The sequence below is a fragment of the Anguilla rostrata genome, chromosome 16, assembly GCF_018555375.3.
Source record: "Anguilla rostrata isolate EN2019 chromosome 16, ASM1855537v3, whole genome shotgun sequence".
NCBI lineage: Eukaryota > Metazoa > Chordata > Actinopteri > Anguilliformes > Anguillidae > Anguilla > Anguilla rostrata.
Genome location: NC_057948.1, coordinates 14,736,002 through 14,763,665, shown reverse-complemented (window position 1 = coordinate 14,763,665; position 27,664 = coordinate 14,736,002). Strand labels below are relative to the sequence as shown.

Here is a 27,664-nt window from a genome sequence, read left to right as displayed (position 1 = left end):
AAAATATCCGACACCTACAGCAGCCTTACACCAAGGAAAACCATATAATATTTACCATATAATCTTACCAGGGTAAAACACTCATGAATGCTTTCACTCTCACTCGCAAGGATTCGCTGCATACACAGACACACTGCGCACGCAAGCACACACACACACACACACACACACACACACAGACACGCACACACGCATACAACACACAATAGGCTGTGAAATGGGGATGATTGGATAGCATGTTCTTGTTTATCTCAGCTGGTGCTGACATAGTGAGATCTAATCAAATCCAACACTGCAGACGCACCATTGCCATTACTGAAATTGCCTCCCAGTTTATCCTGCAGTACATCTTGCAGACACAGTCTAGAGTTAAATGTGTTGGGGGGAATCGGCTTACAATTTCCTGTTCCTTAAATGCAGTATCCATCATGGTTCTACAGAGCATGCTGTCTCCAATGTATCTCTCAGGCCTCTATGCCTATATTGCAGTATCTGCATGTAGAGCTTTATGCGCATGTTAATGTGCATGGTCATATTCAAAAACGAATATTCCCCTTTCCACTTTTTCTCCGCCTGAGAAACAAATTGATCAACCTTTGTGAACAAACGACGTTCATAACCCCTATGAATGACCCCGGTAATATTTCAGGACTCCACAGAAAAATATCCAGTGTTAATTCAACTCTTAACAGATAACATTTGGTCCTGCTCTGGAATGTAGGACCAAATGTCATCTGTTAAGAGTTACATTAACACTGGACATTTTACTGTGTAGGGATACACTGTGCACTCCTGTAAAATGCCACAGGCGTATGCAGGTGAAGTGACTATCTTCTGATGCACTCACATAAACAGCGTTAAACAACGGCCAAAGTCACAATCACTGTCTCTCGGCGAATATTATATAATTTTAAATAATGATTGTCCAATGATAGTCAAGTCTAGAGTTGTCTTAAGGAAGCAGCGCAAATACAGTGGCGTTTGTGACTACGTCACACCATACACTCTTAATCCATGTGGGCGCCGATAAAAAAAAAACTACCATTCAGAAAAGCTGGTTGAAGGAACTGAGACAGTTATGTGGCAATTAAGAACTCCAGAAACATTAGTGCGCCTTAATACTTCCCATATTGTGCTATTCAGAATGACAAAGCAATGTGTGCAAGAGAAAATAAGTGCTCTACTGATAAAAACTGAAAGCATACGGCTGCTTCTCGCATGGTGGCATTGGGGCGGAGTATTGAACTGCTGTGATTGATTGGCTAGCTGCTGAAGCTATAGATCGTCCGTTGCTAAGGGAACCATACTGATTACGGGACAGAATTCCTTTGGTCTCTGGCTTAGCAATGCTGGTTGTCTTCACTCACTCTTGCTGCAGTATGAATAGAGCTCTGTTTCATTTTTTAAAATCTTGTGAAAACATCCACCATGATGCATCAGCGAATTTATCTGAGTGGGTCAATCCCCCTGAGAACTCTTTCACTAGCTTTCTAAATCGTGAAAATAAGACGATACGAGCCTGGCTGTGTGAATATCTGTTTGAATGTTTGAATACCCAACGTTGCGACGACCGTTGCATTGTGTCTCTTAATCCCGGGACAAAGCGGGAAAGGGTCGGCGAGACTGGGTGTCCGAATATCTGTTGAATTTCCAACTTCAAACCAACTTCACCTCGGTTTGCGCAGGTAACTAGGCTATAGTGTTCCCCAGAGTGCATAAATTAAACATGCTATTGATTTGTTCTCCGTTGCTCTATATTATCTTCTTATTCTATGGGAGATTTCCCAAATGCATTTCTTCGGTACAGTGCAGTCGGCTGTATGGGCAGCCTACACGGTGGATCTCTCTGTCCACTTTTCTTTTAGTTTAGCATTGAAGATGGGTCCTGGTCAATAACTGAAAAAAAGTAGCACAGGCTACTTGATTATTCAAAAGTTTATCATCAGTAATTAATAATCGTGTAACATAAATAATGCCTGGTGATTAGTATTATTAATGATGGCGGTGTTAATAGTCTCCATGAAGTGGTGGTATTTAACAATGTGAGAGACATTAAGGGGTGATCTAATGTAAAGGAGTAACCAACGATGCTTTTCACCCTGCAGATCGTGCGATGGTATGATTACGTCATTACAGCCGGCAGTAACAAAGCCGCGTTCCTTCAGCAGCCCGCTTCAAGACCGTGGACAGCTCCGTTTCACCGAGGTCGGTCTGAAGTCGGGAGAGAATCAGCCCCCGGGTGAAAAACATCACTTGTGAGACGTGGAGTTCTGTAAACGGAGCATATGTAAAAGAATGCGTTAAAAAACCGTACGCATTGAGTGTACAACCAATGGAAAAATGCACACTCGTTAAATTAGCTCTGTCGGCAGGTTTGTAGTAGATTAATATTTTTTTCATCAAATCATGCACGACTGCAGATGGGATGGCGCATGAGGTACGTGTTTTCCCCTTCCATCGCTCTAAATGTTGCATACATTACACAAAGGATCGTTGGCACTAGTGCTCTGTGTTTTTTACGCACCCTGAATATTAAGCCTTGTTGTATGCAGAAGTACGACCGAGCGCACATGTGGTTTTACGTGTCCTACTAGTTATGACTGGATATCACGTTATGCTTTATGTCTTCAACACGGTATTTTATAGTGAAACGTAAAAAATAAAAATGTTTTTTTCCCCCCTGCAAGTAGCTGCCATTGTATGGCTGGGAAGATACGGTCTGCTGGAGCTATGCGCTATTTTCCTTCTGCACAAGGCTAATTTTTTATTTTCTCAGTGCCTTGTGGGGTTAGTTCTTTCTTTAATCTTCTAAAATAATTTACTCGTCTGATTTAGTGGATTTTACCGCGTTTTTTGTATGAAATAGTTTTTCGGTTCATAGTTTGAATCCATATCCTAATGAGATTCCGCGTGCGGCGATGCTTAATTAGTTATAATGTGGTGTAAAAGTGCTGGCAGCAACTGTCTGCTAATCCCAGTTCTTCCTCCCGCAGGCAACACGATTTCTGCTGAAGTGAAGGAGAGACAAGAGCAGACATGGATCCAGAGTACTCGCTCTTTCTGCATAGGATTCTTGACGAGTTGGACACCAAGTACAGCAGTGTGTCATACCAGGACCTGTGTAAGTCCCTGTGCACCAGGTTTGACTTAGCCCACTTAACCAAGCTGCGCAGCCTGCTGTTTTACATGGCCCGCCTGGACCCAAGCTTCCCCGCCACCCTCTTCAGGGAAAAGATGAGGTGCTCCGGGGATGACCAGCAGTCCAAGAAGCGGACCGTGGCTGCAGACATCGTCACCATGTTCAATCTCATTCAGATGAATGGGGGGGCGACTGTAGACAAACGTCCCTCCTCATACCGGCCCAAAGTCCACAAGAACCAATCCTTTGAGTCCTGCCGGTCGGATAGTGACGTGTACCGGTACTCAGGCCGTGATAGGGCCCATGACTTCCTGGATGGCGGGGCCCCTCCCCCTTCAAGAGCCTCGCCTTGCCCTAAATCGGACTGCAACGGCTGTCAGCACTTCATTCCGGCCCCCAACCCCAGCCTCCTTCTGGGAGTCGGTGGTGATCTGAAGTGCAGAGCGGCATCTCTCGACAAACTGCAGCACCTCCCACAGCACCTTCCTCAGCACCTCCTGCACTACGGCAGCGCCCGCTCACCCTCCCCCTGCGACATGCAGAGCACCTACTTCCCCACGGACATCGACAGCGAGTCCACCACCGACGCCGACTCCCTGAACCCGGCCGTCAAGGAGACGCTAGTGTCCAGCGCGGAGCCCCTCGCCTTGCACTCCTGCGTCCACAAGAGGAACATCTTTAAGGAGGATTTTCACAACCTCCCAGCTTTCTCGCCTCAGGTGATCACCACGGACTCCACGCCTGGGGTCCAGTCAGGTGGAGCGTACCCCCAGGGTGAGCTACGCAAACCCCCCAACTTCTTCAACCACAGCTTTGAGCTTCCGTACAGCAACCCGTACAGTGAGCCTGCCCGCTCTCCCTGCCCAGAGGCCCGCCGTGCTAAGCATGAAAGCCTGGATGACCTGCAGGCGTCCACCTACTTCGGTCCTACACCGGTGACTGAATGTGCTGGTGGCGGGAGAACACCGGGGAAACCAGGCCGGCAGCCAGCCTGGCCAATCAAGAGCCTGAGCCTGAATACCGAAGAGGGGCCAGGTTTTGAGCGGTCTTTCCTGAAGCAGTCTAGAAATGAGCGGCGCCACATCGGTGGCAGCTTGGATGACGAGCACCATTATCAGGCCACCAAGGAGCAACCAGCCATCTCCCCCTCTGCGTTTGGAGCCAAACTCGCTGGGCCCAAAATGAAGGATGCCAGCTCCGTGGCTGGGGGAGCGGGGGCCGATAGAAGAGAAGGCATGAAGCGATTCAAAGACAAAAGCATCAACTGCACTTCTCTCCAGGGTGGAGGGGTGGAGAACATGCTCAGTGTGGGCACACAGACAGAGAACTGTGACCGCAGAAGACTGAGGGACTTTGTGAGCCTCAGCAAGTACGGTGAGAAGCACCCTTTCACCCGCTCCGAGGAGGATAGCGATGACATCAGCGACATATTCCGCTTCCTTGACGACATCAGTGTATGCGGCTCCACAGGAGTCATCCAGTCATCCTGCTACAACAGTGTGGGCTCCCTCTCGCAGGTGAAGTCGGATGGTGACAGCTCACCCGAGCAGAGCAGCGCAAAGCTAGGCAAGGGTGCTAAGAAGCTGGAGCGGCTCTTCCACTCCCTGGAGAGCACAGACGACGAGCTTAAGGCCAGCATGGTTAAGCTGGTGCTGCGCATCGGACAGATTGAGAAGAAGCTGGAGTCCCTGTCTGGGGTGCGGGGGGAGATCTCGCAGGTCCTGTCCAAACTCAACAAGCTGGATCAGAAGATCCAGGAGCCGGAGGTCGTTGGGAGACAGAAAGAAATGTCCCCTCAAAGCGAGCTCCGCCTGAACATGGACTCGTCACCCATAGCCTTCCGCTGCCACACCACCGGGCACGTGCCCAAAGCCGACGGTAAGGCCGAATGGTGCTGCTTGGATGTCAGTGCGGCGGGCAGTGACGGCAGGCGGGTCAAGTCTCTGAAGAGGAGTCTGTTCTCACGACAATCGTCCCGCTGCCTGACAGAGGACAGTGCCACAGAGTCCAAAATCGCCAGCATCTCCAACTCGCCGCGTGACTGGCGGCCTGGGACCAGTGAGGAAGGGAAGGAGAAAGACCGTGACAGCAAAGACCGGCACCGCAAACAAAAAGAGGTACGTGCTGGGCATAGTTCAGCCTGTAGAGACGAGTGGAATGAAGTCTGGCGTAGAGTGCATTGCAGGCTGTGGTGTAGCATAGAACATTGAGTCCCAAACTCAGGAGGGGATTGAGGTGGGTTAAGGGTTCCATTGCACTGCACTTGTTACATGCACTGCATTTGTTATACTGTATACAGGCATTCTCAGATACAGTAAAAACATAAAAATTCCATATTTTTGTTGGGTTATATTTCAATAAGGGGGTCACTCACAGAAAATGTGTTCACTTATTAAGTGGGTGTCTCAGTGCAGAGTGAAGTGCAGTCTGTAATGTGGAAAGCAGAGTAGTAGAGTGTAGGTCAGTGTGGAGTAGAGCAATTTATTGGGTCTTCGGGGATCCTTTTGGTTTCTGCTATCACTCAGCAGTTAAAAATGAACTGAAGGTACTACAGTATGCCGCTGTCTGATACCAGGTTAGAATGAGCCCTTCTGTAAAAGCACCTCCCTGTTGGCCAGTGTGGGGCTGTCCAAGCAAATTAATGGTAACTTAAGATCACCTTCCCTGAATCAAACATGTTAGTAGAATGTTGCTGATGGTGGCACTTTCTGAAATGCATTATTCATGCACTCAAATGTCATTTTCTCCCTGAATCTGTGATTCCACAGGTATAATTCACATTACATATATCAACCCCTGATTATGCATGTTCGTCCATACAGTGAAATCTGTGCCCAAAGTCTCCTTGAGCAATAGGCTATGTGACAGCAGGTTGTTTGTGCAGTTGCAGATGGCAGCGGTGGATATTATCCCAAACCAGATTTTAACTCCTGCTCTCTGATTAATGAAGCAGATGTGCAGGGCTGATAAAAGCCAGCCCTTCTGACACACAGGAGGGGGGCGTGGCTGGGGAGACATTTGCCAAATTCCAGAGAATTCTGGAGTTATGTAACCTCATGTTCATTACCCAACACAAGGCAATGTGGACAGAGACAGACGTCATGCAAGACTGGACACAAGGTTTTGACCCAACGTTTTTGCGGACTGGTCATTTTATCACCCCCTCCTTTTTGTGCTGAGTTGTGGTCCTTTGAGCTGGAATGGCTGTTCATCTGAGCAGTCTTAGCAGAAAGACAAACAAGTGTGTGTATCTTAGTCAGTAAACCAAATGCATTTGAGTATCTCTGCCAGTCACCAAATGCATTTGAGTATCTCTGTCAGTAACTCTAATACATGCGTGCATCTCTGCCAGTAAATCTAACGTGTGTTAGGATTTCTGTGTAGCACCCTAATGCGTATTCATTTCTGTCAGTAAATCTAATAAGTGTATGTATATCTGCTACCGGTGATCCTAATGTGCATGCATATTTCTGTCTGTAATCCTAACGCATGTGCTTCATGCCTGTATCTTGGTAAGTGCTTATGGTCGGCCTCAGACCCAGGCTCTGCTTCCTGATTTTGTATGTGTGTTCTGTCTTCCACGAACTCAGCCTGTAGAACATTCAGTCCTGTGCTGGATTTGAACCAAGTTGACTGCCTTTACTTCCACATCTCAACCCAAAGGCCACTGTCATTATTACACTTTTTCTATGAATCATAGTCTGTGTGGTCTGTGTCGTTGCCAGTGTGGTCTGTCTATCTTTCCCCAGCTAAAACCATTTGTCAGTTATTCTAATGTGGGCGAGTATCGGTCAGTCACCCTAAGGCATGTGCACTGTGTCTATATCTTGGTGAGCAGTTATGGTCCGACTGTAGTCTGATTTTGAAGATATGTGTTCCGTTTTACTTCAGTAGATTTAGGGACCCCAGTCAACCACCACCCAGTTACATTACTCTGATTCCTCTCTGGAGTTTGTTAGGGTCCCTCTGACCACATTCCCTGATAGCAGCATTAATTCCTGGGCACTCAGTTAAAGTACTGCTTTGACATTCCCTCAAAGGATAAATCAGAAAACAAGTGCAGTTTGATGGAGGCTAATTCACATAGATTAGCTTTTATTGGTATCAATCTCAACTAATAAATGTGATTGAGATGTCTAATGTTTTCAATCACTGTTCTTCTACAGTAGATCTTTCTGCTCACTGGACTTTCGCTAAATTTCATTTAATGTTTAAAGTACATTAGGACCAGTGAAATGCCTAACCTCATCCCATTCTGATGCGTATAACGCATTGTATACCTTCTGTGGAGGATGATGGGACAGAGTGTTATATATCAGTGTTACATTATCATAGTTATAGATCAGTGTCATAAACTTGTGAAACTTCAGTGCTGTGCCCACTGTCAACCAGCTATGTGGAAACAATGTGAAAAAATAAAACATAGGCCAGAAACAGTGCTAAATCCCTGTATGTTTGCATGTCAGAGTGGTTAAGTGTGTGTATGAGCGTATTTGTGTGCATGTGTGTGTGTGTGTGTGTGAGTGCTTGCATGTGTGCATGGACTTGTAGGTGCCAGTGTGTGTAGGTGTGTTTGTGTGTGTGTGTGTGTGTCCATGCATTTTGCAGAGAGCAATAAAACAAAATCTACTCGCCTCTGCTCCTGAAAACTCATAATACTGCAGGTTTTGGGGAGAGAAGTCGCTCAATCAAGATGAACGTATTTGCCTGATCATTTGAATCAGGTGGTTGACCAGGTTGAGTAGCCCCGCGGGCACTGTGGCCCAACAGAAGCATGGTTGGGCAGCTCTGCTTTAGCGTGAGAGGGCTGGGGCCCTGGCTGCTCAGTGACTGGCATCAAGGCAGGGAGACAGAGAGACTACCAGTCACTGCTGTGGGTCAGTGCCGGTCTTCAGTATGACTGTGAGACTATCTTAGTAGCTGTTCTGATAGAAGTTCAGTAGGAACTGGTGCTCACCACTGCCGCTAAATGTGTTCATGTTATTAGAGGCCAAAGAAGTAAAATAGTACTGTACATTTCAGCTGTTCCCACACTTTGGTTTGCTTTGGTAAAAAGTATTTTTAAATATGTTATTATGTTTTTATTCTGACAGGGTGCACATACTTGATTTATCTATGTGTGACTCATAGAATAGTTATACTGGGTACTGCTGCAGTGCTTCAAGCTTCATGTGCATCTGCCAGTGTGTGCCCTAGACCCTTAGTTTTAGTAGGCAGAGTTCATCATACCTGTTCCTTCTGAGAAATGTTTCAGCGCCTCCCTGACCTCTTTCCGCAGATAGACCGGTCCAAAGTGCCGAAGGACTCCTACCTGATCGAGCAGGTGTTCAGCCCGCCCCCCTTCCCACCATCCATCAAGTCCCACATGAAGGGAAGCCCGCTGTACACGGACCTGCGCCTGAGCGAGCTGCCCGAGGGCAAGCGGATGGCGCCCCCCTGGGGCCTGGACAAGAGCAAGCTCCCCGCACTGGACCTGCAGGCAAGCACCCGCCGTCACCTTCTCCACACAGGGCCACATACTGTACCGCTGCCTTTACAGCTCGCACGGGCTTGGCCAATCCTGACGCCCGGCCTCTAATGATCCACGGGGCTTTGTGTTCATAGTGAAGATTTAGCCTCTGGGGAGCGCATCAGCCTACACTCTGACAGGGCGAACAGATTCATGGTCTACGAGGGAATGTGGGGAGAATGGGGGGGGTGGGTGTGCGAGGGGGCTGGTGTTGAAAGCAAAGGAGTGCATCATTTATGACCCTGGCCATCTCATTAGAGCACATCTAATGTTGGGTATCGATGCTCATACCATGCCTCATTTGTATGCACATGGGCAGATGCTTTATGGGGGTTAAGATGGCCGTTTGAGTCCAGTTAACCAATGACGAAGCAGTGCCGCGCTCTGAGTCTCTCCTCACAGCCGGTCCCCCCTGCGCCTCCCACAGATCACAGATCAATGTCTATTACATTTACTCCAGAAGAGCCGTCCATCTTCCACAGAGCTGGCGCCTGACTGAGCAGGTGCTGTGAATGCAGAGCTGATATCCGAGACTGAGAGCCTCTCCTCTTTTGCACTTAAGGTGCAGGGTGTAGCTAAGCCTCTGCTGAGCACTGAGTGACTGTGAGCTTACAATGAAAGAGTATTTTGTTTTAGTCAGATGGTCGAATCTCATAAAATATAACGTTACTTTTTATTACGCACTTAGTGTTTTTTAAAACAAGCATTTTGTCCGTCCTGTACGTAATTATGCTATTAATTTGAAACATTGAAACATTGAAACTGTTTTTGAGATTACAAGGAGTTCAGCTAGATTAAGTCATTTCTCCAAGGAGACTGAAGTGTTGTTTGGCTGACTGTGAGAGGTTTGAAAAGCTCACTCTGAATTTAACAATGCTGTGTAATAGCATAAAGCCAGGGAGATTGGGTCGCTGTTTGATGAGAGAGAGGGAGAATTTGTTTTTCATTGGATGAAAATGTAACTACTGCACTGAGTGAGTGATTTAGCACCCCCCTGCCTGATAGCCTGACAGGAAGGGAATCACCATGCAGTGTGAAGTCACACAAACAGACATCTGTCATATTAATAGCATGCTGCAGCCTGTGCTGTTATCTGCTGAGTATGAAGAAACTGTGTATGGTTCTCTGATGTGTGAAAAACAGTGTATGTCACTGTGATGTGTGAAATACAGTGTATGTCTCTGTGATGTGTGAAAAACAGTGTATGGTCCTGTGATGACAGAGTCAGGTTTGTCAGCCTCACCATTGGTGAAGCTAGTGCACATAATCAGTGATCCCTGAACTGAACTAACTTTAGAAGTTGTTAGTGCTGCAGAGTGCAAATTATTTGATTTGGTTCATTGGTTTATATGACCTGCTCCCATTACTACAGTGTGGTGCTAAGCTTGTGGACTACATCATGGCTTTACACCTTTAAGTGAGGTCATCATCACACATGTGTTCCCAACCTGTCTCTCGTTCTCTGGGGCCGCCTCACATATTGTAATTAATTAGCCTGCCCTGTATGTCAAGGCATGTACAGAAAAACCCCCCACAGCTGAGCTCAAATAATTAGCAGAGCAGATGAATGCACATTCAAGGGACAGAGCCAGCACTGTCTGTCCAGGTGGAAACTGCAGCTGCGCACCAGAACCAGTGTAGTACTGAAAGTTCTGATCGCTCAGACAATTTGCCAATAGGAGGGCATGAGATTAAGTTTGAGTGCCTACACCATGGAGAAGAGCACTGTGCCCACAGGCGACGGGGTGGTGCTGATTTAGGACTGGAGCTGGTAAAGGATAGGTGTAGCACTGATGTAGGCTATGAGTATAGAACAGTAGTGATCGTATAGACACAGGAGTGCGCTCCAATCCAATCTGTGATACAGGCTCCTTGTCGCTGAGTCGTATTCTCACTCACATAACACCACTCTTAACATCTCTGTTTTCATTAAATAATAGTTAAAAAAAGGCTTAAACAGCAATATATAAATATGAATCTCCTGCCAGGAGGTTTCATGGCATTCATGTTTTGCCAGTTTATAATTTTCTAAATGGATAATTGCTCTGATAATTACCATGCCAACGTGTTTGATTATTACAGTGCAGCAGATTTGGCCTCTTGGTTTGCTCATTAGCTTAGGCTGTCTCTGTGTGATTTAAACAAAATATGATGCTAACATTAAAGCAGTATAACAGTATTGAATGCTAACACACTGTAGCTCTGTAACTGAATATAATGCTAACACAAAAGCCCTCCAACAGAGTGAAATGCTAATATTAAAGTTGGCTAACAGAATTAAATGCTAATGCTTACTCTCTTTGCACTTATATCTACCCTTCTTCCACTGCAGAAGTTCCCAAAAAAACAGAAAGAGAATCCTCTGAGTCAGACCTGTCTGTGTACTGGCTGCCTACTGTCACTGTGATAGAAATTAGAGTCATCAATGGCCACAAAAGTCTAGTTTGGCTCACTGCTCTTGGAGTGAATTTTGTTGCCAGTCAGCAGCTTGGCTGTTGCAGGTTTGTGTGCGCTTGAGCCATAAGAAGTGCTGGTTCCATAGGATGGCAGCGCAGTTCACTGTAATTGTATGGTTGACACCACGGGTATGAGGGGTGGCTGTTTGCTGGTTTATTTTTCATCTCCCACACTCCAGTCAACAGAAAGTGCAGCTGCACTTTATTAAAATTGCCCCTTTAAATGTCCCTCCTTCAGAACCCTGGTGTCTCAGCAGTGTGACCTCTGCTTTCTGGCTGAAGGGGAATTAAATTTACATTTAATTGAAATAAAATTCCTCCTGCCTGCCTAGTTTTCTCGTTCCCTCTCCTTTTGTCACACATTTTGTTTTGTCTTGTCCAAATGGTGTAAAATGGCATCAGAAATGCAGCTGGACTTCCTGTACTAACAGGCAGTGTTCCCATGAGCCTCCAGTGAGCATAGCGGATTTAGTGGTTGGCAGTGCATGTAATTAGCAGTCTTCTCACATGAATCCATCTGCTGCTGACTGAATAGCTTTTCCTCCCCTTTTGCCTTCAGACTCAGGACTCCCTGAATCCCAACAACCTGGAGTACTGGATGGAGGACATCTACACGCCGGGCTACGATTCGCTGTTGAAGCGCCAGGAGGCGGAGTTCAGGAGGGCGAAGGTGTGTAAGATCCGAGCCCTGGTTGTGGCGGCCGCCTGCACTGTGATCTTGGTAATTGTTGTTCCAATTTGTACCATGAAGTCATGAAGAGATTAGTGATCCAGCCTTACCAACTGGCTTAATGCTCCAGACATGCAAACTGGTTAAATGGTCCAGTCTTACAAACCAATTTATTGGTCCAGTCTTACAAACTGGTTACTGGTCCAGTTTTACAAACTAGTTCAATGGTCCAATTTAACAAACTGGTTAAATGGTCCAGTCTTACAAACTGGTTTAATGGTCCAGTCTTGCAAACTGGTTTAATGGTCCAGTCTTGCAAACTGGTTTAGTGGTCCAGTCTTACTAACTAGTGTACTGCTCCTGGCTTGCGAACTGGTTTAATGGTCCAGACATACAAACCAGTTTAATGGTCCAGTCTTACAAATGGCAAACTGGTTTAATGGTCCAGATTTCCAGACTGGTCAAAGTGATGTGCCAGAGCTCCTGGTCCTTTTAAACCACACCGGATGATATGCGTTATACTCATTGCGATGGAGAGAAGAAAATGTTAAGATGTTCAAATGATTTTGCTGTTGTGTGTATTTAATTATATATTATTGTATTTCACCAACAATTTATTTTGAACGGAATGAGCACATTGTTCTGCAATACATACCTTCATATGTTTGTGTATGAAAATATTGTTACATCATTTTGTGTAAAAACAACATTTCTATAATTTGCAACTGGTGCATTGTACAGGCATTTTATCTCCTCCAGGGTTATTTTCTTAATTGTTTAACACTCTTGACATCTTTTTATTTTAATAGAATTATATACATCTGTGCATTTAAGTGTTATTTTCATGAATTAACTGACTGAAGTTTGTGTTTGTGGGAAAACCCCATAGTATAACATAAAGCAGAGCTTATCCTCACCATTGTAAAAGCCTCTTGCTGTCCTTGAAATGTTATTTTCAACTGAGCAATCAGGCTGTCGAGAGTACAGAAGGTTGTTGCTTGTTCTGGGTCAGGTTTTCTCTGATTGGGTAAAATGTTGTCCAATAATATATTCTTGAAGTTGTTCCCAACCACCAGTGAGTGCTGCCTAACAGAGAGCGTCTATTTGATTCAGTTTAAGAGTGCTGACTGCTCTGACCTGCCCGAGTCTGAGACAAAATGCCATTACTGTAACATCAGTCTCTTCATGGCCCTTACAAACTCTTATGAACCACCTGATATTACAAGCCCTCCAGCTACAGTCTTTCTCTTACCCCTGCATCTACAGCAGTCCGAGGCTTGGGGGAAGGCTTCATGGGTCTGGATGCGCTTACTTACGTTTATTGGGGAGGTCCAGGATGGTCAGTTCCATCATCTGCCTTTGACAATGTGGACTGACTGAGCCTGGGGTGAATTGTGATGTTCTGAACAGGACCTGCCATGTCAATGACACTGAGACCCAATAAAACAATAAAACAGCATTGCCCTTACATCACTGTGAGTCACTGTTTGTGTCTGCTGTTTCTATCTCTCTGTCTCATACACATTTCCCTCTGTCTGGCAAACCTCCTTGAAACACATCCCACTCTCTGTCTGGTACTCTTCAAGCTTTACCAGGGCTGAATAGAGAAAGACACAGCTAACCTGTATATTTCCAGTATCTGAAGAGCAGACTGCCTGGAGGAATCCAAAAAGTGAAGCTATCTAGATTGTTTTTACTTAAGGAAAGTTAATTAATTGTTTCATGAATATGCATATCTGTCACACTTTATCCAAACTGCTAGTTTCTGAAACAAACTTACAAAGCCAGAAGTGTCTATTTAAATGTACTGACATGTACTGTTATAATTACTGTGCCATAAAATAACATGTCAAATTTCTGTCTCCAGACAATTTGGCAAACATTATGTTAGCAGCAAGTCTCCCAGGAAACTGTGCTCTGGAGTTATGTAAAGCTGCATCAACAATTCAAATAAAATCTCTCTTCTCTGACTGGGGTAGTCACACCAGAGATCAAGCTATTTAATTTGCATTAAATATAGACTAGAGTATGGCAGTAAAGGACTACCTGGAGGATATGGGAGGCAAGTGTAGAACAATGAGTAAGTAGCCGGTCTCGTAACCTAAAGGTCACAGGTTTGATTTCCAGGTACCTTGAGCAAGGTACTTAACCTGCATTGCCTCAATGTAATGGAAATGCTATGTAAAAAGTTGTGTAAGTCGCTCTGGATAAGCGTGTCTGCTGAATGCCTGTAATGTAAAGTAATGGGATAAGGAGGTTGTGGATCCATCTCTGGGAGCCCTTTAAAGGGCACTGTACACTCTTTTAAAAAGGATACTTGTCCTGTGATGTGAGGGATAAATGTTGCCTAAGGATGAGCTGAGGGAAGTTCTTCATGTGAGGAAGGGTATACTCCAAAACCGCACATCACAGCTGATCAAGACGCAGGAATGGCAGACTCAATAAAGACCCGTTGTTTGATGTGATACTATAAACCAACAGAAATACTGATAGAGACACATATAAAAAAAACACAGAGTCATTATTCCTGACATGTCAGTAAATTACTTTCAGTGAGTGCCTGCTCTTGTGTAGACTCATAGTGATCATCCGAGTAGATGCTGTTTAATTCTTCCAGAATTCTGTTCTGCATGAATTATTTGAAATTATGGCTTATTAGTGCATGTTGTGCTTTCAGGCTGGTGGTTAAACAGATGGAACAGTGTGAGAGCATGCTGGGAAGTGCCCCCTGCTGTGCACCTGATGAAGATTTTCACACATCTCAGACACTATTAGCAAAACATCTCAATCGGGTTTAGCCCTCTGATTCATAGTAGGAACAGAATGATACGGTCCTGTGCAAACTGGCAAACTCACAGAAGTTAATTTAGTTGGCCCGGGGAAGTCTATCAGTGGTAAGAAGTCTGTGCAACTGGTTCACCTTTCAGTCCGCTGTGGTACTTTGGTCATGCCTGCAGTAGGGTAGGATTTGGGGTTTGTGTTCATCCACTATTTTCTACACAGTGGTCAGCATTCTGCGTGTGTGTGTGCTTAGCATGGTGTGCTGTTTTAGCAGTATTTGTACACGGAAATGAAGTACGGTGGTGGTTTGTGGGTTGTGTGGGGAGATTGTAATCCCAGAATGCTTGGCAATAAACGGTGGAGTGAAAAGGCTTTACCCTGAGTATCTATCCCTGCTTTTTGTTTGCTTTTTAACTGTGGTGCCTTGTAATGAGTGAGCCCCTCCCCCCACCCCTGCCGCACACACACACACACACACACATTCCAACATTTTAGAGTGTCAGTGTATTATGGGTATACTGACCTCTGAAAGCACCAAACTGTGTAGAGCAGGGGTGCTCACACTTTTTCAGCATGCGAGCTACTTATAAAATGACCAAGTCAAAATGATCTACCCACTACAAAAATGCAAAACATATATTTATTTACAAATATATTGAGGTACATATTAACTATGTACATTTTTTGTCATTATTTGAGTTTAATCTGATGACTTGCACTGAATTGAATCAGCCAGGGATACATAGTCCGGACAGTAGCTGCTGACAGCCAGCCTCAAGCACACTTCCAAATGTTCATCAGTCATGGTGGAACGGTACTTGGACTGACTAGCTTGTTAGTTTTGCTGCACTTGGCGCCGTTGTTTGCGCATGCGCAGTGACCTAAGTGTCAGAAAAATTCAGATGTCATCTAACTGGCTGCCCTATATCAATCAAGTGACGGGATGGATGATAGGCTGACGTCTATTTTTTTAAAGGAGTACCATGGTGATTTTCACAATTTCTCGGTTTTATGTGCTATTTGCACAAGAGGCATTGAAGAAACACAATGAGCAAAGTATTAAATATGTCCGTTCTGTATTTTTGGAGAAATATGCGTTTTAAATTCATCGTCCTATTTTCAACCGGTTGAGAAAGTTGTCATGTTGTCAACGTTAGCTAGCTAGGAGGTTTGCTTTCATAAGGCAATGTTATCGATAACGTTAGCTTGCTAGTTTGCTTTTATGAGGACGTTATAGTTGTGCTTTTATCTTAACTTGGCTAGCTAGATAGCAAAAATTATAATTGGATATAAGTCAACGTCCTTACCTTAGCTATCTATCGATTCTTGATATACTACTAAGCTAGCTAGCTTGTGAAAATTCAGTCTCCCAAAGAGAGCGTAGCATGGGGGTAGCTATGGTAACGGGGCACGGTCTGTCAATCATAGCTAACTGACAGTTCTCATTACCACGTCCAGACGGTTCGGGTGAATTATTATAGTGGGAAATTTAGGCTTAGAAAAATACGTTTTAAAGTACATTGAAATGACTGAAGAATAAAAAAATTATGCACATTTGTTTTGTTGTTGCCTAAAGACAACTGGGAAGTGTCACGTTCAACCACCATGGTACTCATGCGATCTACCAATACTACCTTTGCGATCGACTGGTAGATCGCGATCGACGTATTGAGCACCCCTGGTGTAGAGTAACCATGTTATCCCAATGAAGTCTTCATAGCTGCATCCTAGATAGTCTCCAGAAATCTGTGTGGTAGACTTTAGACTTCAAAGCATTCTTGAAACATTGCATCCTGTAAACTTCAGTTTCCAGTGAGAGGCTACCCATTGCCATTCCTGCACCCCAGCACTGTGTCTAATATAACATACTAAAAATATATGGAAAATCAGTGAGAAAACACTGTTGAGTGGCTGCTCTGACAAAAAGAAAATATGGGAACAATTTACCTGCATGAGCATGTCTTCTATATGTCAAAATATGACATACCTACCTGCTCTGAACCTACCTGTTTGCATGTCTCATACCCAGCCCGTCACCACAGAAAGGCTTCAGTCTAACAGTATGTGTTTCACATAAATGCATGTGCAAAGTTAATCATTCTCTAAAGAGGTTGGATTGCAGGGGTAAATCTTCATTTCTGTCTGTTTCTGCTGAAATGCCTCAATATACTAACAAACATTACAGCATATGGATTACAAGACCTGAAAATTGAACAGGAGTTAATTATGAATGATTAATTACTGAGCAGTTTCAGGCCAGCTGCATACATATCCTGACTGTGGCAGTTTATTCAGGTAATTTTGACCTCACAATTCATATTAAAAGCCAGTCCAGTGTAGAAAGATTTTTCCCAATATAACATTGTTATTCTAACCACTTGCCCCTTGCTGAACATGTAAATACAATGAGATCTGTACAATCTTTATTTCAGAAGGCAAACGTCACTTCCTCTGCCAGTGGCCCTTGAACACACAGAGCTTTTTTCAGTTATTCCATTTAGCACTGAAAACAATAGCCACAAAATTATTATTTCTGTTCTGTTACAGTATTTCCATCTCTTGACATTATCAATATCCATATTGCAGAAGAGTGCATTTGAATGTATAAATGAAGCTGTAGCTGATATAAATCCCATGGGGTAACTGCGTTTCTTAATGATTATATGATAATAATATAATATAATAAAATATAATAAAAATGTTAATGACCTGTGATCCACTAACTCAGCCTCCCAAGTTATGATCCAGTATTTCAGTGCTCTGTGATCTGGAGTTCCCTGACTTAGAGATCCAGTTACTAAATACATTGCTTTGCTATACTGTGCCAAGCAAAGTGTAATAACATAACTATCTTTTATGTTTTCATGTCTAAATGTTTTCTTTGACAGAATAATGCTGCTGGACTAGGCTAAAAACTGGAAATACTGAAAGTAAAGTAAAATGATCCCCTCTGCCTCTCTGGTTGACCATTACAGAACTCTCATAATGAAACCATTTCTAGACTTCTTTATGTACTGTACCTGTGGGGTTGTTATTGCTATGAACTTGAACGTGGTTTCAGTGGTCATATTTGCTTGTGATTGACCAGGCTCTCTCAGTTGCCAGTTTTCTGTCCCTCATTTGCAGTACCCCAGCATATGCAAGTCTCTCATTATTTAAGTTAATCATAGCATTCTGTGGCCTGACAGACAGATGAGAGGATAAATAATTGGCCACTTAATACTGATGGAGTCATCAGACTATCACTGCTGTGTGATTTATGTTCTCTGTCCTGTCTGACTCTAGCCTTCAAGTCATACCATGTGCTTATGCTGACTGCTGGTCTCCTGTTGTGCTGTTTGTGTAGGACATAGCAGTAGTGGCCTGTAGTGCTGTTTGTGTAAGATTGTAGCAGTAGTGGCCTGTAGTGCTGTTTGTATAAGACTGTAGCGGTAGTGCCCTGTAGTGCTGTTTGTGTAAGACTGTAGCAGTAGTGCCCTACATTGCTGTTTGTGTAAGACTAATTTAAGTGTCGGCCACAATCCCCAGTATCTGTGCCTTGTTTTGCAGAAGAGACAAATTCTGCCATTGTTATTGATAAAAATGGGCCTGGTTTAGAATGTCTTTAGGCCCAATCCATGCAGCCCACAGGATGAACAGTAATAGAGGTGAGCTGCTAAGTGAATGTGCAGCTCTGGAAAATGAACAGCTTCTGGGCCCTATGAGTTGATAAATCACATACTGGGATTCTGTAAAGAGTAACAACCCATTTTAGATTGAATTATCTCCACATTAGCTGATTCAGCGATGAACTCTGTCTATGTAATCTGTGTTTCTGGTTCTCTCTCCATATTAGCTGTCTCTCAGTGGTTCAGGCAGTCCTCCACTGCTCTGTCTATGGAATGGAGGTTCCCTTAAATATTAGTGTATTATCAGTGTGTAGTGCTCCTGCATGCTTATCTTGTTGCAGCCCTTTTTGGAATGTTTCCATGGAACAAATTTAGAAAATAAATAAATAAATAAATAAATACAAATTGCACTCAATTAGGGATTCCATGAATATACCCTAACTTTCCCCATACTAACCATCATCTGAATCATACTAACCTTCTTTTGCACCATGCTAAACCTCTGCATCAAAATAAACTTCTGCTTCTCCTGCACTGCTTCTGGTATTGATAGCAGTGTCATTGAGCTCCATTAACCTCTTTCTCTCCTATGCTGCTTAAACACAATGCTAGCTGTGTGAATGTATTCACAGCCAGAATTTAAATGGAGACCCGTACTGCAGCTGCCATCACAAAGAAAAGGAAGCACACACTTGGTTAGCTGGAGCATCTGCTCCTTTGGAAAGTGAGGGAATATGCTTTCAGCTTTTGGGCTAAAGCCAGAGCGTCTGCAATTTCAGACATAGAAAGTATGCACCCAGTGAATTCATATTTCATGGAATATAGTTTTATGCTAGCAGAAATGTCTCCTCCTCTTTAGCTGCTTCCTGCTGTCTGTAATGAAGAGGAGAAGTGTTCAGCACCATGGACAGCGACAGCATTACCCCCAGGCGTGCACAGCTGGGGGTGATTGTTAATTAGTACAGCTGAAGCTGGTTGACTCCATTAGGCCTGTTATAAAAGCCTAGTTCATTGTGATCATGGCCTTTGGTGAAACCTGATCGGAGATTGTGATGAACTTGCTGATGCCTTGGGTTCCTTGCCATAAACATCAGCGCATGAGCTTCTTCCCTGTAGGTAATCCCAGATTTGATATATTTCTGTTTATTAATCCTGTGTTTTCTTTTCTTTTCTTCCTGACCCCTTGCCTCCATGATATTGCCATCATAACATTAGCATCCCCCTTTTTGAAAACAAACATGATTTTGATTTTCCAAGATTTATGATTATTAATATTATCATGAAACATAAAGTTGCTGAGGGTAAATTGTACTGCCCTTAAATGTTTAAATAGCCTGGCCTCAGTGTCCACATCATTGTGTTACATATTGATTTAAATAAACAATTTGGTTCTGTCCTGGATATAAATCTTACAGTCATTTTAGGGGAATAGATTTCAAATAGAGGATAATTCCATCCTCATTTGAAAGCAATATGCAGCAATTAAAAGGGTGCTTAACCTGAATTCTTTCAGTCAATAAACAACTGGGTGATGTATGGATGGATTGATGGATGAGCACTTTAGCATCGCTTGTTACCCTGGATGAAGGTGGCTGTGTAGTGTAATGGTTGGAGAACTGGTCTTATTTCTTGAAGGCTACCGGTCTGATTCTGTGGTAGAGCACTGCTGTTGTACTCTTGCATAAGGTACTGGGCTGCTTCGTCATATATTCAGCTGTATAAGGAGACACTAAAATTGTGTAGGTTTTTTTGGATAAGCACATCTTCTAAAGAAGTTAGAAGTTAGAAGTTTGTAATGTATTGCAGTGTAAAAGAGGTTTCAGAAACAAAAAAGGAACATGACCTCTTTTAAAGCATCACACTGACTCCATCCTGTTTTTTACCCTGTAGATTTTTTCCTGCTATAGTGTTTCATATTGCATCATAGAGGCAAAGGAACCTGTTCTCATCCCCATGTAGAAGGGTGAGTATAGAAGGGATCTCTGTGTGCTGGGATTTGGAGGGACACTTTGATGTTGTCTTGTGGGCTCGAAGGTATGTTCATGGTGTAGGCTGTGTTTCTGTGGTTGACTGGAATGTTGTGCTCACTTTAAATGAAATGTCATATTTTACGACAATCTTTTGAAATGTTTGCCTCCATTCTTTGTAGCTATGCCAGGTCTGTAACCAGAAAGAGCATGTAATATATTCAAGCATTGGTGTCTCAATTGGCCTATCAGCAGCTGTGACTGTGCTCTGCTAACAGATATTCAAACAGGTTTGATTGAATAAAGCAGATTTCAGCATTGCTCACAGCTTTAATGCAGCTCAAGGAAAGTGATCTCATGGCATCAGGTGTTTTATGGCCGAGTGGTGGTGGTGGTGGTGGTGGTGGTTGGGGGGAGTGAAATGTGTTCTCAGACAGGGAGACGAAGCCAGATGTGTGTAGTGTAGCCCCCTGTCGCCATCCTGACCCCATCCCCGCCCCATGGCATGGTGTGCTCAACCATCCCACTGCCCTCATGTCTCCTTGTTTCCTATCGAGAGCAATGAGAATCTCCTAAAAGGCTGATGTTCAGAGTATTTTGGTTTGCCTTCTTCAGCTCTGTGAAGTGGTCTCTGGGCATCATCACTCATTTACGAAATGCAAGCGATTTCCAGCATATTTCATTCCAAGAAGACAGATTAGGTCTGAATGCATTTTCAAGTCAACCGGGGATACTTTGTCTTCAGGTGGACGTGTGTAAAACCCTCTTTGTTGTTGTTGCTAAAGTAATGACAGTGGAGGTTTCTGGGAACTGCTGGCTCCCGCAGTCCCCAGTGCCCAACTGAAAGTGGGTGAAGCCATTTCACTGACAGGCCTGTCTGTGTAAGTATCCATGAGGGATTCAGTGCAAGACGGAGACAGGCAGCACTTTCTCCATAGTAGATGAGTGTCTGAATCCATTTCCTGTATGTATTAAACTATCCATTATGCTGAGAGTGGCGCTTGGAAGGCATAGCAGGGGAGGAGGAGGCAGCTGGCAGGCAGAGCACGGTGGGGAAGGGGGCTGGGAGCTGGCAGGCAGAGCAGGATGATATGGGGAAGCCGGAGAATCCAGTGAGGAGCATGTGATGACAAGGCAGGCAGGGCAAACTGCAAACCACAACAAATCCTGGATTTTAATTGTGTGTGCATGTGTGCATGTGTGCATGTGTGCATGTGTGCATGTGTGCATGTGTGCATATAGATGTTTATTCCAGCAGCCAATTCCCAGCAACCATTCCAACCAGCATGCTTTTCATGTAAAAGCTTTGAAACTAAGCAGATATGGGCTTGGTTAGTATGTGGCTGGAAAAATAAAGTTGCAGCTGGAAGAGGTGCCATATATAAACCCAATCCCCCACTCCCACAGTGATTGGGTGACTGTGCAGTAGAATGTGCAATCCTTTAGATTTAACTAAGTTTTCTGACTTACTGTGGTCATTAAAGATCCCATGGTACTTCTTGAAGGAGTAGGGGTGTTAACCCCAGTGTCCTGCCCAAATTCTCACCTAACCATCTCATACATTTGATTGGCTACACAGTCCCATGCACTCTGTTCCTACTTTGATTGCCCAGGATGTCACAGGAAAGGATATCTGAGTACTCAGTTAACCTACTGGGATAAATGTATCCATAGGAACAATGCAGTCAAGAGAACATCGGATGAAGTAAATGGCAACATTTAGCCTGAAATAAATTTTGATTCTCAACTCTATTAAGGAGTCACCCTGCATACCAGTTGTAAAATCTGTCTGAATTTTACACAAAGATTCAAGGGAACATTTCCACATAGCCACTTATCTGAACATGCCCATTATCTCAATCTGCTGAACTAAATACTTTTTTCTACACTTACAAAATCACCTTGCACAAAGACCTTGTGTAATTTACTGTTCCCAGCACCCCTCCACCTCACACCTCCCCTTATTGATGTTTTTTTAAAAAGGTTTTATCATTTTTCCAGTGATGTTGAGACCTGCCGAGGTTCAGGCGGCCTACAACTAGGTACTAGCATGACCCCCAGTCAAGCCCTGATGTTTTTTGTTTCACTCACAATGAAACACGTGTATCAAGCATTCAGCACAGTGAAATATTGGTCGTGGTTTAGCTGCGTCCTTATTTGAGACCTGCAGAGAGGAAAGAGGGAGCACTGTGTTTGATTAGTTTCAGCTTGCTGCCAAAGAAAAGGTCTCATTTAGCCTATCAGCAGTACCCAGATGGCTGCTTTCAGGTTTGGAGGAATACTTGGCTAATTAAATTCATACTTGGAAAAATCACACGCCCCTAACCTGTGGCATACCATCCTGGTATGGGGCCACCATGTTGGTGAAACAGCCTACACACCATCCTCTTATATCTACAGCAACATAATCCTTCTTCTAATGGAGTTTCCAGCAGTCCTGAGTGGCATCTGGAGAACTCTGCACTACCCCTATCTAGCGCTGGTGTAATAATGCTCTAATACTAAGAACACTGGAGTACTGCTGTATGTAGCACAGATACCCATCTAATTTTTCCCTGTAGCTTAATACTTAAGTAGCCCTCCAGATATATTTTGAAACCTACCGAAAATGGCTTAGTAGCATCTATACACCTTTACCTTCATTGAGAATGCCAGAATTTATGAATATGTAAATTTACAATGCTCGCTGCTGTGATATATAGTTGGCACAACATCCGGATTCAAAATCAATTTCTTCCCGAAACCCATCAACTTCTGTGGACCATGATAGGTTTGATGTATTTGTGGATATCACTAATTTTGCTTGTGCACGCACGCTTCCAGCTCATGTTTCAGGGAAGTACGGAGAAGCTGTCTGAATGTGAAAAAAGGCACTCTGGTCACAAGTTCTGCACAAAAATCAATCTGTTTAGTGAAAAGTCTTGCTTCCAAGAGTTAACCGTGTTTTTGAGTGTGGGGGGTCTTTATGACCGTTCTATAGCTTCGGCACTTCTGGAGCATAATTGAATGCAATTAAATGTGAATGAATTTCAGGGCAGGTCTGTAGATTCTTTCCTTAGAATGAGAGGGAGGGAGGGAGGGAGGGAGGGAGGGAGGGTGTCACTGATCCAAGAACAGCTCTGAGCAGCATTTTCTGACTGCAGCCTTTTCAGTTTCTCTCAGGCTGGAAAAAATATACCTTACACCACAAACTCAAAACTCAATTATTCTCGCCAGAACAAAAGTGAAAATGCTGTATGTCCATCAGAAAACTGGAAAGTTGAAAAATCTAATTTTGTTCAGCCGTTTCAGAGAAGTTAAACTGACAAGCGTGACTGAATCCACTCTGTAGCTCCATCTCTCATCCAGACCGTTATTCCTGCTTATACATTTTTCTGATTGTTTTCATTCTTTTCAGATATACTGAAAAGGCCCAGTGTGAACATGAATAAATCCTATTGCAAATATTATAATGACTCTATGAATTATTCAGAATGACCCAAAAAATGTTTATTTTCATTCTAGGCTAAATTAAATATTTACTATAGAAAGGAAATTGATACAAGTCCCTTTAAATGTTGTTTCAGAAACAATACTTTTTTAGCCCATATGAACAAAATGTTCAGCTGAGACAGACTGTGCATGATCGGTGTAAAGTAGAAGAGTTAGAAATAGTGTAAGTTCTCACAAAGTTTAAAATGTACAATAGACCAATAGACCAATGCAATGTTACAGCTCTGTGTTAATGATAGTTTACATCCACTCACATTTCCCCACTGTTGGTCCTGCTAGCTTCCATTCCATTTCCCTGCAAGCTGTAGCAGAATTCAACCAAAACGAACTGTCTTTCCAAAATTAATTTTCAATTAGAGTGAGTGCAAGAGAACTTTTTGTGACCACTGGTGATGTTTCCGTACATGAGGAGATTCATGATTTGTTCCCTGCAGGGAATGGAATCAGAGGGCAGCTGCTCAGAGATGATCATGAACACTGTGTCCTCACTAAAGTTCTGCATAATTAATACACTCAGCATCTCTGTCAGTAGATTGGGCTTCAGGGAACCCAGGAGATCTCCCAAGTGCTGATGCGTAACAATTCAGAGGAAAGGTATCACTAAAGCATTAAAAAGTTCAGTGTATAACAATGAGACAGTGTAACATCATGTGTGTGCGTGTGTACCGTTCTCTTGGTGTACACCACACATGTACATGCCCAATTGTCAAGAATATGGTGACGGATGACTCATCTGACCATATCACTTTTCTCCACATCTCTGTAGACCAGTGCAAATGGTTTTTGCACCACTGAACTCTCAAATGTCTATTTGTCTTTGTAATGAGTGGCTTATGGACTGCAATCATACTATAATATATCACTATGAAGTTTTTGACAGCCTGTTCTTGCTGACATAGTCTGATCATGTCCTGCATTGACATTTTCAGTCACCTGAGGAGTTGCTCTTCTGTTTTCCCCTTCATATGGCACTAATGCACAAGCAAAACAGTCATCGAATATGCGTTGTTGACAACAATTTACGACCCTATTTACTGCCATCTTTCCCATAGATGTAAATACAGAGAGCCACTTTAGTCACTGTTCTTATTGAAACACTAGCCAATTGAACAGTCTTTCTGATTGAAGCTCCTGCCATCCTTGGCCCAATAATGAATTCTCATTCAAAGTCACTTAGATTTTATCTTCTTGCCATCTTGATCCAAAATCCAAGTCAAATGGGCCTGTTCAGCATTTTTATACATGCCACAGAGCATGATATGATGTTAATTGCTTAATTTTGTATCATTTTATCATGCAGTACACCTCCATGGAAGCATTCGTTGTTTCTCCACTCATTTTTACTTTAATTTGTAACCCGTCTGTGTGTGTATATATATATATATATATATATATATATGTGTGTGTGTGTGTGTAAATGCATGTATGTGTGTACAGTAAATGTGTACAAGAGTGTGTGAACATACAGCATGCACGCATGTGTGTTTGTGTGCAATCACTGACACATATGAAAAATGTATTGCAGGAATTAATACTAAATTTACATTCCATGCTGCTGTGTTAGGGATGTAGGGTATAGAACTTGGGGTGTAGGGTATTGGGGAGTATTAGGGTATTTTTGTGATGGGTAAACACAGTGCATCTGGAAATTAATAGGCAGAGCTTCATCCATTCACTCTTTTATAGGACAGTCATTCCATAAATAGCTAAATCATTTTCCCCCAGTACTTTCCGTAAAGGATGGCATTGTGGCAGGTTTGAATATACCTCAGTGAATGCCTATGACTTGACTGACCTGCACCTTTTATCTACTGGACAAAGCAGCTTGTGAATCCTGAATCAGCCAGTCAGATTACTCTGATTGTGCTGAGCTTGGGTGAAAAGAAAGCTCTGTCAGGGCTGACTGTGGCTCTGGCACTGAGAGTAACAGCATAGTGAGCTCCACAGCACACTTACAGTACAGCTCCACAGCGCAGAGTAACAGAACACTAACAGCTCTGTCACACAGGCAGAGAAGGCACACACACAGTATAAACGTGTACAGACATCTAACACTCTCCCATGTGAAAAATAGTATACTAAGCATATTTGATATAAACTTCAATTATACTTCAGGTATAAGCATGAAATAGTATACTTCAGGTATACATCAGCATACTATTTTTCACATGGGCTGTCACAGCAGAAATCAGGTGAAGCAGCAAGAACCTTTAACCAATGTTACAAGGAAACATCACAGTGAGGATTCACAAGCATCAGAATGTACATTAATTCATTGATTTTAGAAAGAGTTTACTTTGAGCACATTTTCTTTGCTTTTTTGGAAACGTTTACATTTATTGACTTGAGGGAACATCATGAGAATAACCACACCATACAAAATATTGATTATTACAGCACATATGGTAATGAAGGTATAATCTAATATTTGACATGATGTTTGATGGTATTGGGTTGAAAATATGGAGGTGACTGTGATCTGCAATAGGGAATCAGTCTTTAAAGATGTCCCTCACAAGGCATTGGGATGACGCACCCACCACAGTGACAGATCGCTTTTGAAACTACGACTTGAAAACCCATTTTGTAAGAGGAACTCAAAGTTCCTCCAAAATGTGGCTGCTTATATTTTCTTTCACTACCCGTTCTCTCTCTTTTACTTTTTATATTTTTTTATTGATGTTTTATGTTTCTGTGGTAAAAAAAACAAAATAGATCCTGTGAAAATTTTACAAGTTTGCCCTGAAAGTTAGGTCAAGGAACATGCAGTATTCATATAACAAGAGGAAAACACTGAAAAAAATTATGTCTTAACACATTCCTACCCCCAGAGGAATGCTGGGATTCTGTTTTACCTCCAGAGGGATTCCAGAATACAGAGCCAGTCCACCTTCATTTCCCTTGGAGTGAAACTCAGGTATGCTTTTTTGTAGTTTTATGATATTTGCAGTTTTAATTTATTTCCAGAAGCTCTCTATTTTTCACCTACAGCTCTTCCAGCAGGCCTTGAAAGACTCAGCTCAAGCAGTTTGGCTGCCGGCTCCAAGTCTTATATAAACATGGACATTTTGTGCTGCACTGTTTTTGTGAAATCATGAAAGGAGGCCTGAGCTGGTGTGTTTTGGCTGCAAGTAGCTTTGGGCCTCTGCGTGCCTGGCAGAAGGCTTATGTTACCAGGCCACTGATTGTCGGCAGAGCTCTTATTACATTAACAGCTGTCAGACGGGATTTTCTCTCCCCTCAGATTTCATATATTAGCTGTAATAATACCAATTTGCCATGAAAACAAAACACCATTCAAACACAGTTTGCTGAGATAGAGGCCTCTGGTGTTAGTTATTTCTCACACTGACTTAAAATGGGGTTTTATTTTTTATTTGTTCTGGAAAATACCTACTTTAAAGTGTGATTGTAAATGGCAGGTAGCTAAATGGACATGATAAATTGATTGAAATAATCTCTCTGAAATTTGATTTAAGTAACATTGCTTCTTCCTGCTTTTGTTTGTCCCTCATCATTTCAGTTACAAAATATAAATGTTTAAATTTAAATGTAAATAAGAAATAACTTATGTACTGTTACATAAATTATGTGAAGCTGTCTCTCAGAAAATAAATAATTCTGTCCTCCTGTATGTGCTAAAAAAAACACCTTGACTCTGAAATGTGTACCTTCCCCAAACCGAAAGGTTCCTCATTACGTAGTCCCTGACGCTTCTCTCCCTTCACAGTTTTATTGTAATCCTGATAATGAGGGGTCTCTATGACAAAACATCAGATTGTTTTATTTTTTTATGTTTTCAAGGTAGTGCCCTTCGATTCAACTGGAAACTCCACATTGGAAAAGAAATCCATGAGAAAGTGTTATTTTTGGAGTATTCACCTTTCTCCTGTTTTAGTCTGTATGGGTGTGCTTGGGAAAATAAATATTTTAAAAGTGCCATTCCAGTCCCATTTCAGTAAGATACCGTGCCAGAAAAAGTTCAGTATATTGAGGGAGGAAAACAGTGAGATCTGTGCTCAGAGCTCTTCACAGCATATAA

General features: G+C 43.0%; 1 protein-coding gene and 1 long non-coding RNA gene across 5 annotated transcripts; both read left to right on the top strand.

Annotated features, from left to right (window-relative positions):
- Positions 1–673: 673 nt before the first annotated feature.
- Positions 674–14,944, top strand: LOC135242138 (major intrinsically disordered Notch2-binding receptor 1-like). 2 transcript variants are annotated; one of them, XM_064313066.1, is made up of 6 exons: positions 674–1,685; positions 2,106–2,437; positions 2,994–5,256; positions 8,418–8,618; positions 11,664–11,774; positions 14,452–14,944. In XM_064313066.1, the coding sequence occupies exons 3-6, from the start codon at positions 3,037–3,039 to the stop codon at positions 14,461–14,463; spliced, it is 2,544 nt and encodes an 847-aa protein (XP_064169136.1). In that variant the 5' UTR covers positions 674–1,685; positions 2,106–2,437; positions 2,994–3,036; the 3' UTR covers positions 14,464–14,944. The 2 variants fall into 2 exon arrangements, with proteins under 2 accessions (XP_064169136.1, XP_064169135.1); XM_064313065.1 differs by lacking the exon at positions 14,452–14,944 and having other exon boundaries at positions 675–1,685; positions 11,664–13,242.
- Positions 14,945–19,165: 4,221 nt separating this feature from the next.
- Positions 19,166–27,562, top strand: LOC135241822 (uncharacterized). 3 transcript variants are annotated; one of them, XR_010326126.1, is made up of 4 exons: positions 19,166–19,275; positions 20,054–20,126; positions 26,454–26,539; positions 26,614–27,400. It is a non-coding gene; the product is annotated as an uncharacterized LOC135241822 (long non-coding RNA). The 3 variants fall into 3 exon arrangements; XR_010326127.1 differs by lacking the exon at positions 26,614–27,400 and adding an exon at positions 27,427–27,562 and having other exon boundaries at positions 19,177–19,279; XR_010326125.1 differs by having other exon boundaries at positions 19,177–19,279.
- Positions 27,563–27,664: the final 102 nt, after the last annotated feature.

Bases quoted from the DNA above. Each gene is read 5' to 3' on its own strand.
- LOC135242138 (XM_064313065.1), top strand. From the start codon at position 3,037: ATGGATCCAGAGTACTCGCTCTTTCTGCATAGGATTCTTGACGAGTTG. The intron at 5,257-8,417 runs GTACGTGCTGGG...CTCTTTCCGCAG, and splicing joins GGCACCGCAAACAAAAAGAG to ATAGACCGGTCCAAAGTGCC. The intron at 8,619-11,663 runs GCAAGCACCCGC...TTTTGCCTTCAG, and splicing joins TCCCCGCACTGGACCTGCAG to ACTCAGGACTCCCTGAATCC.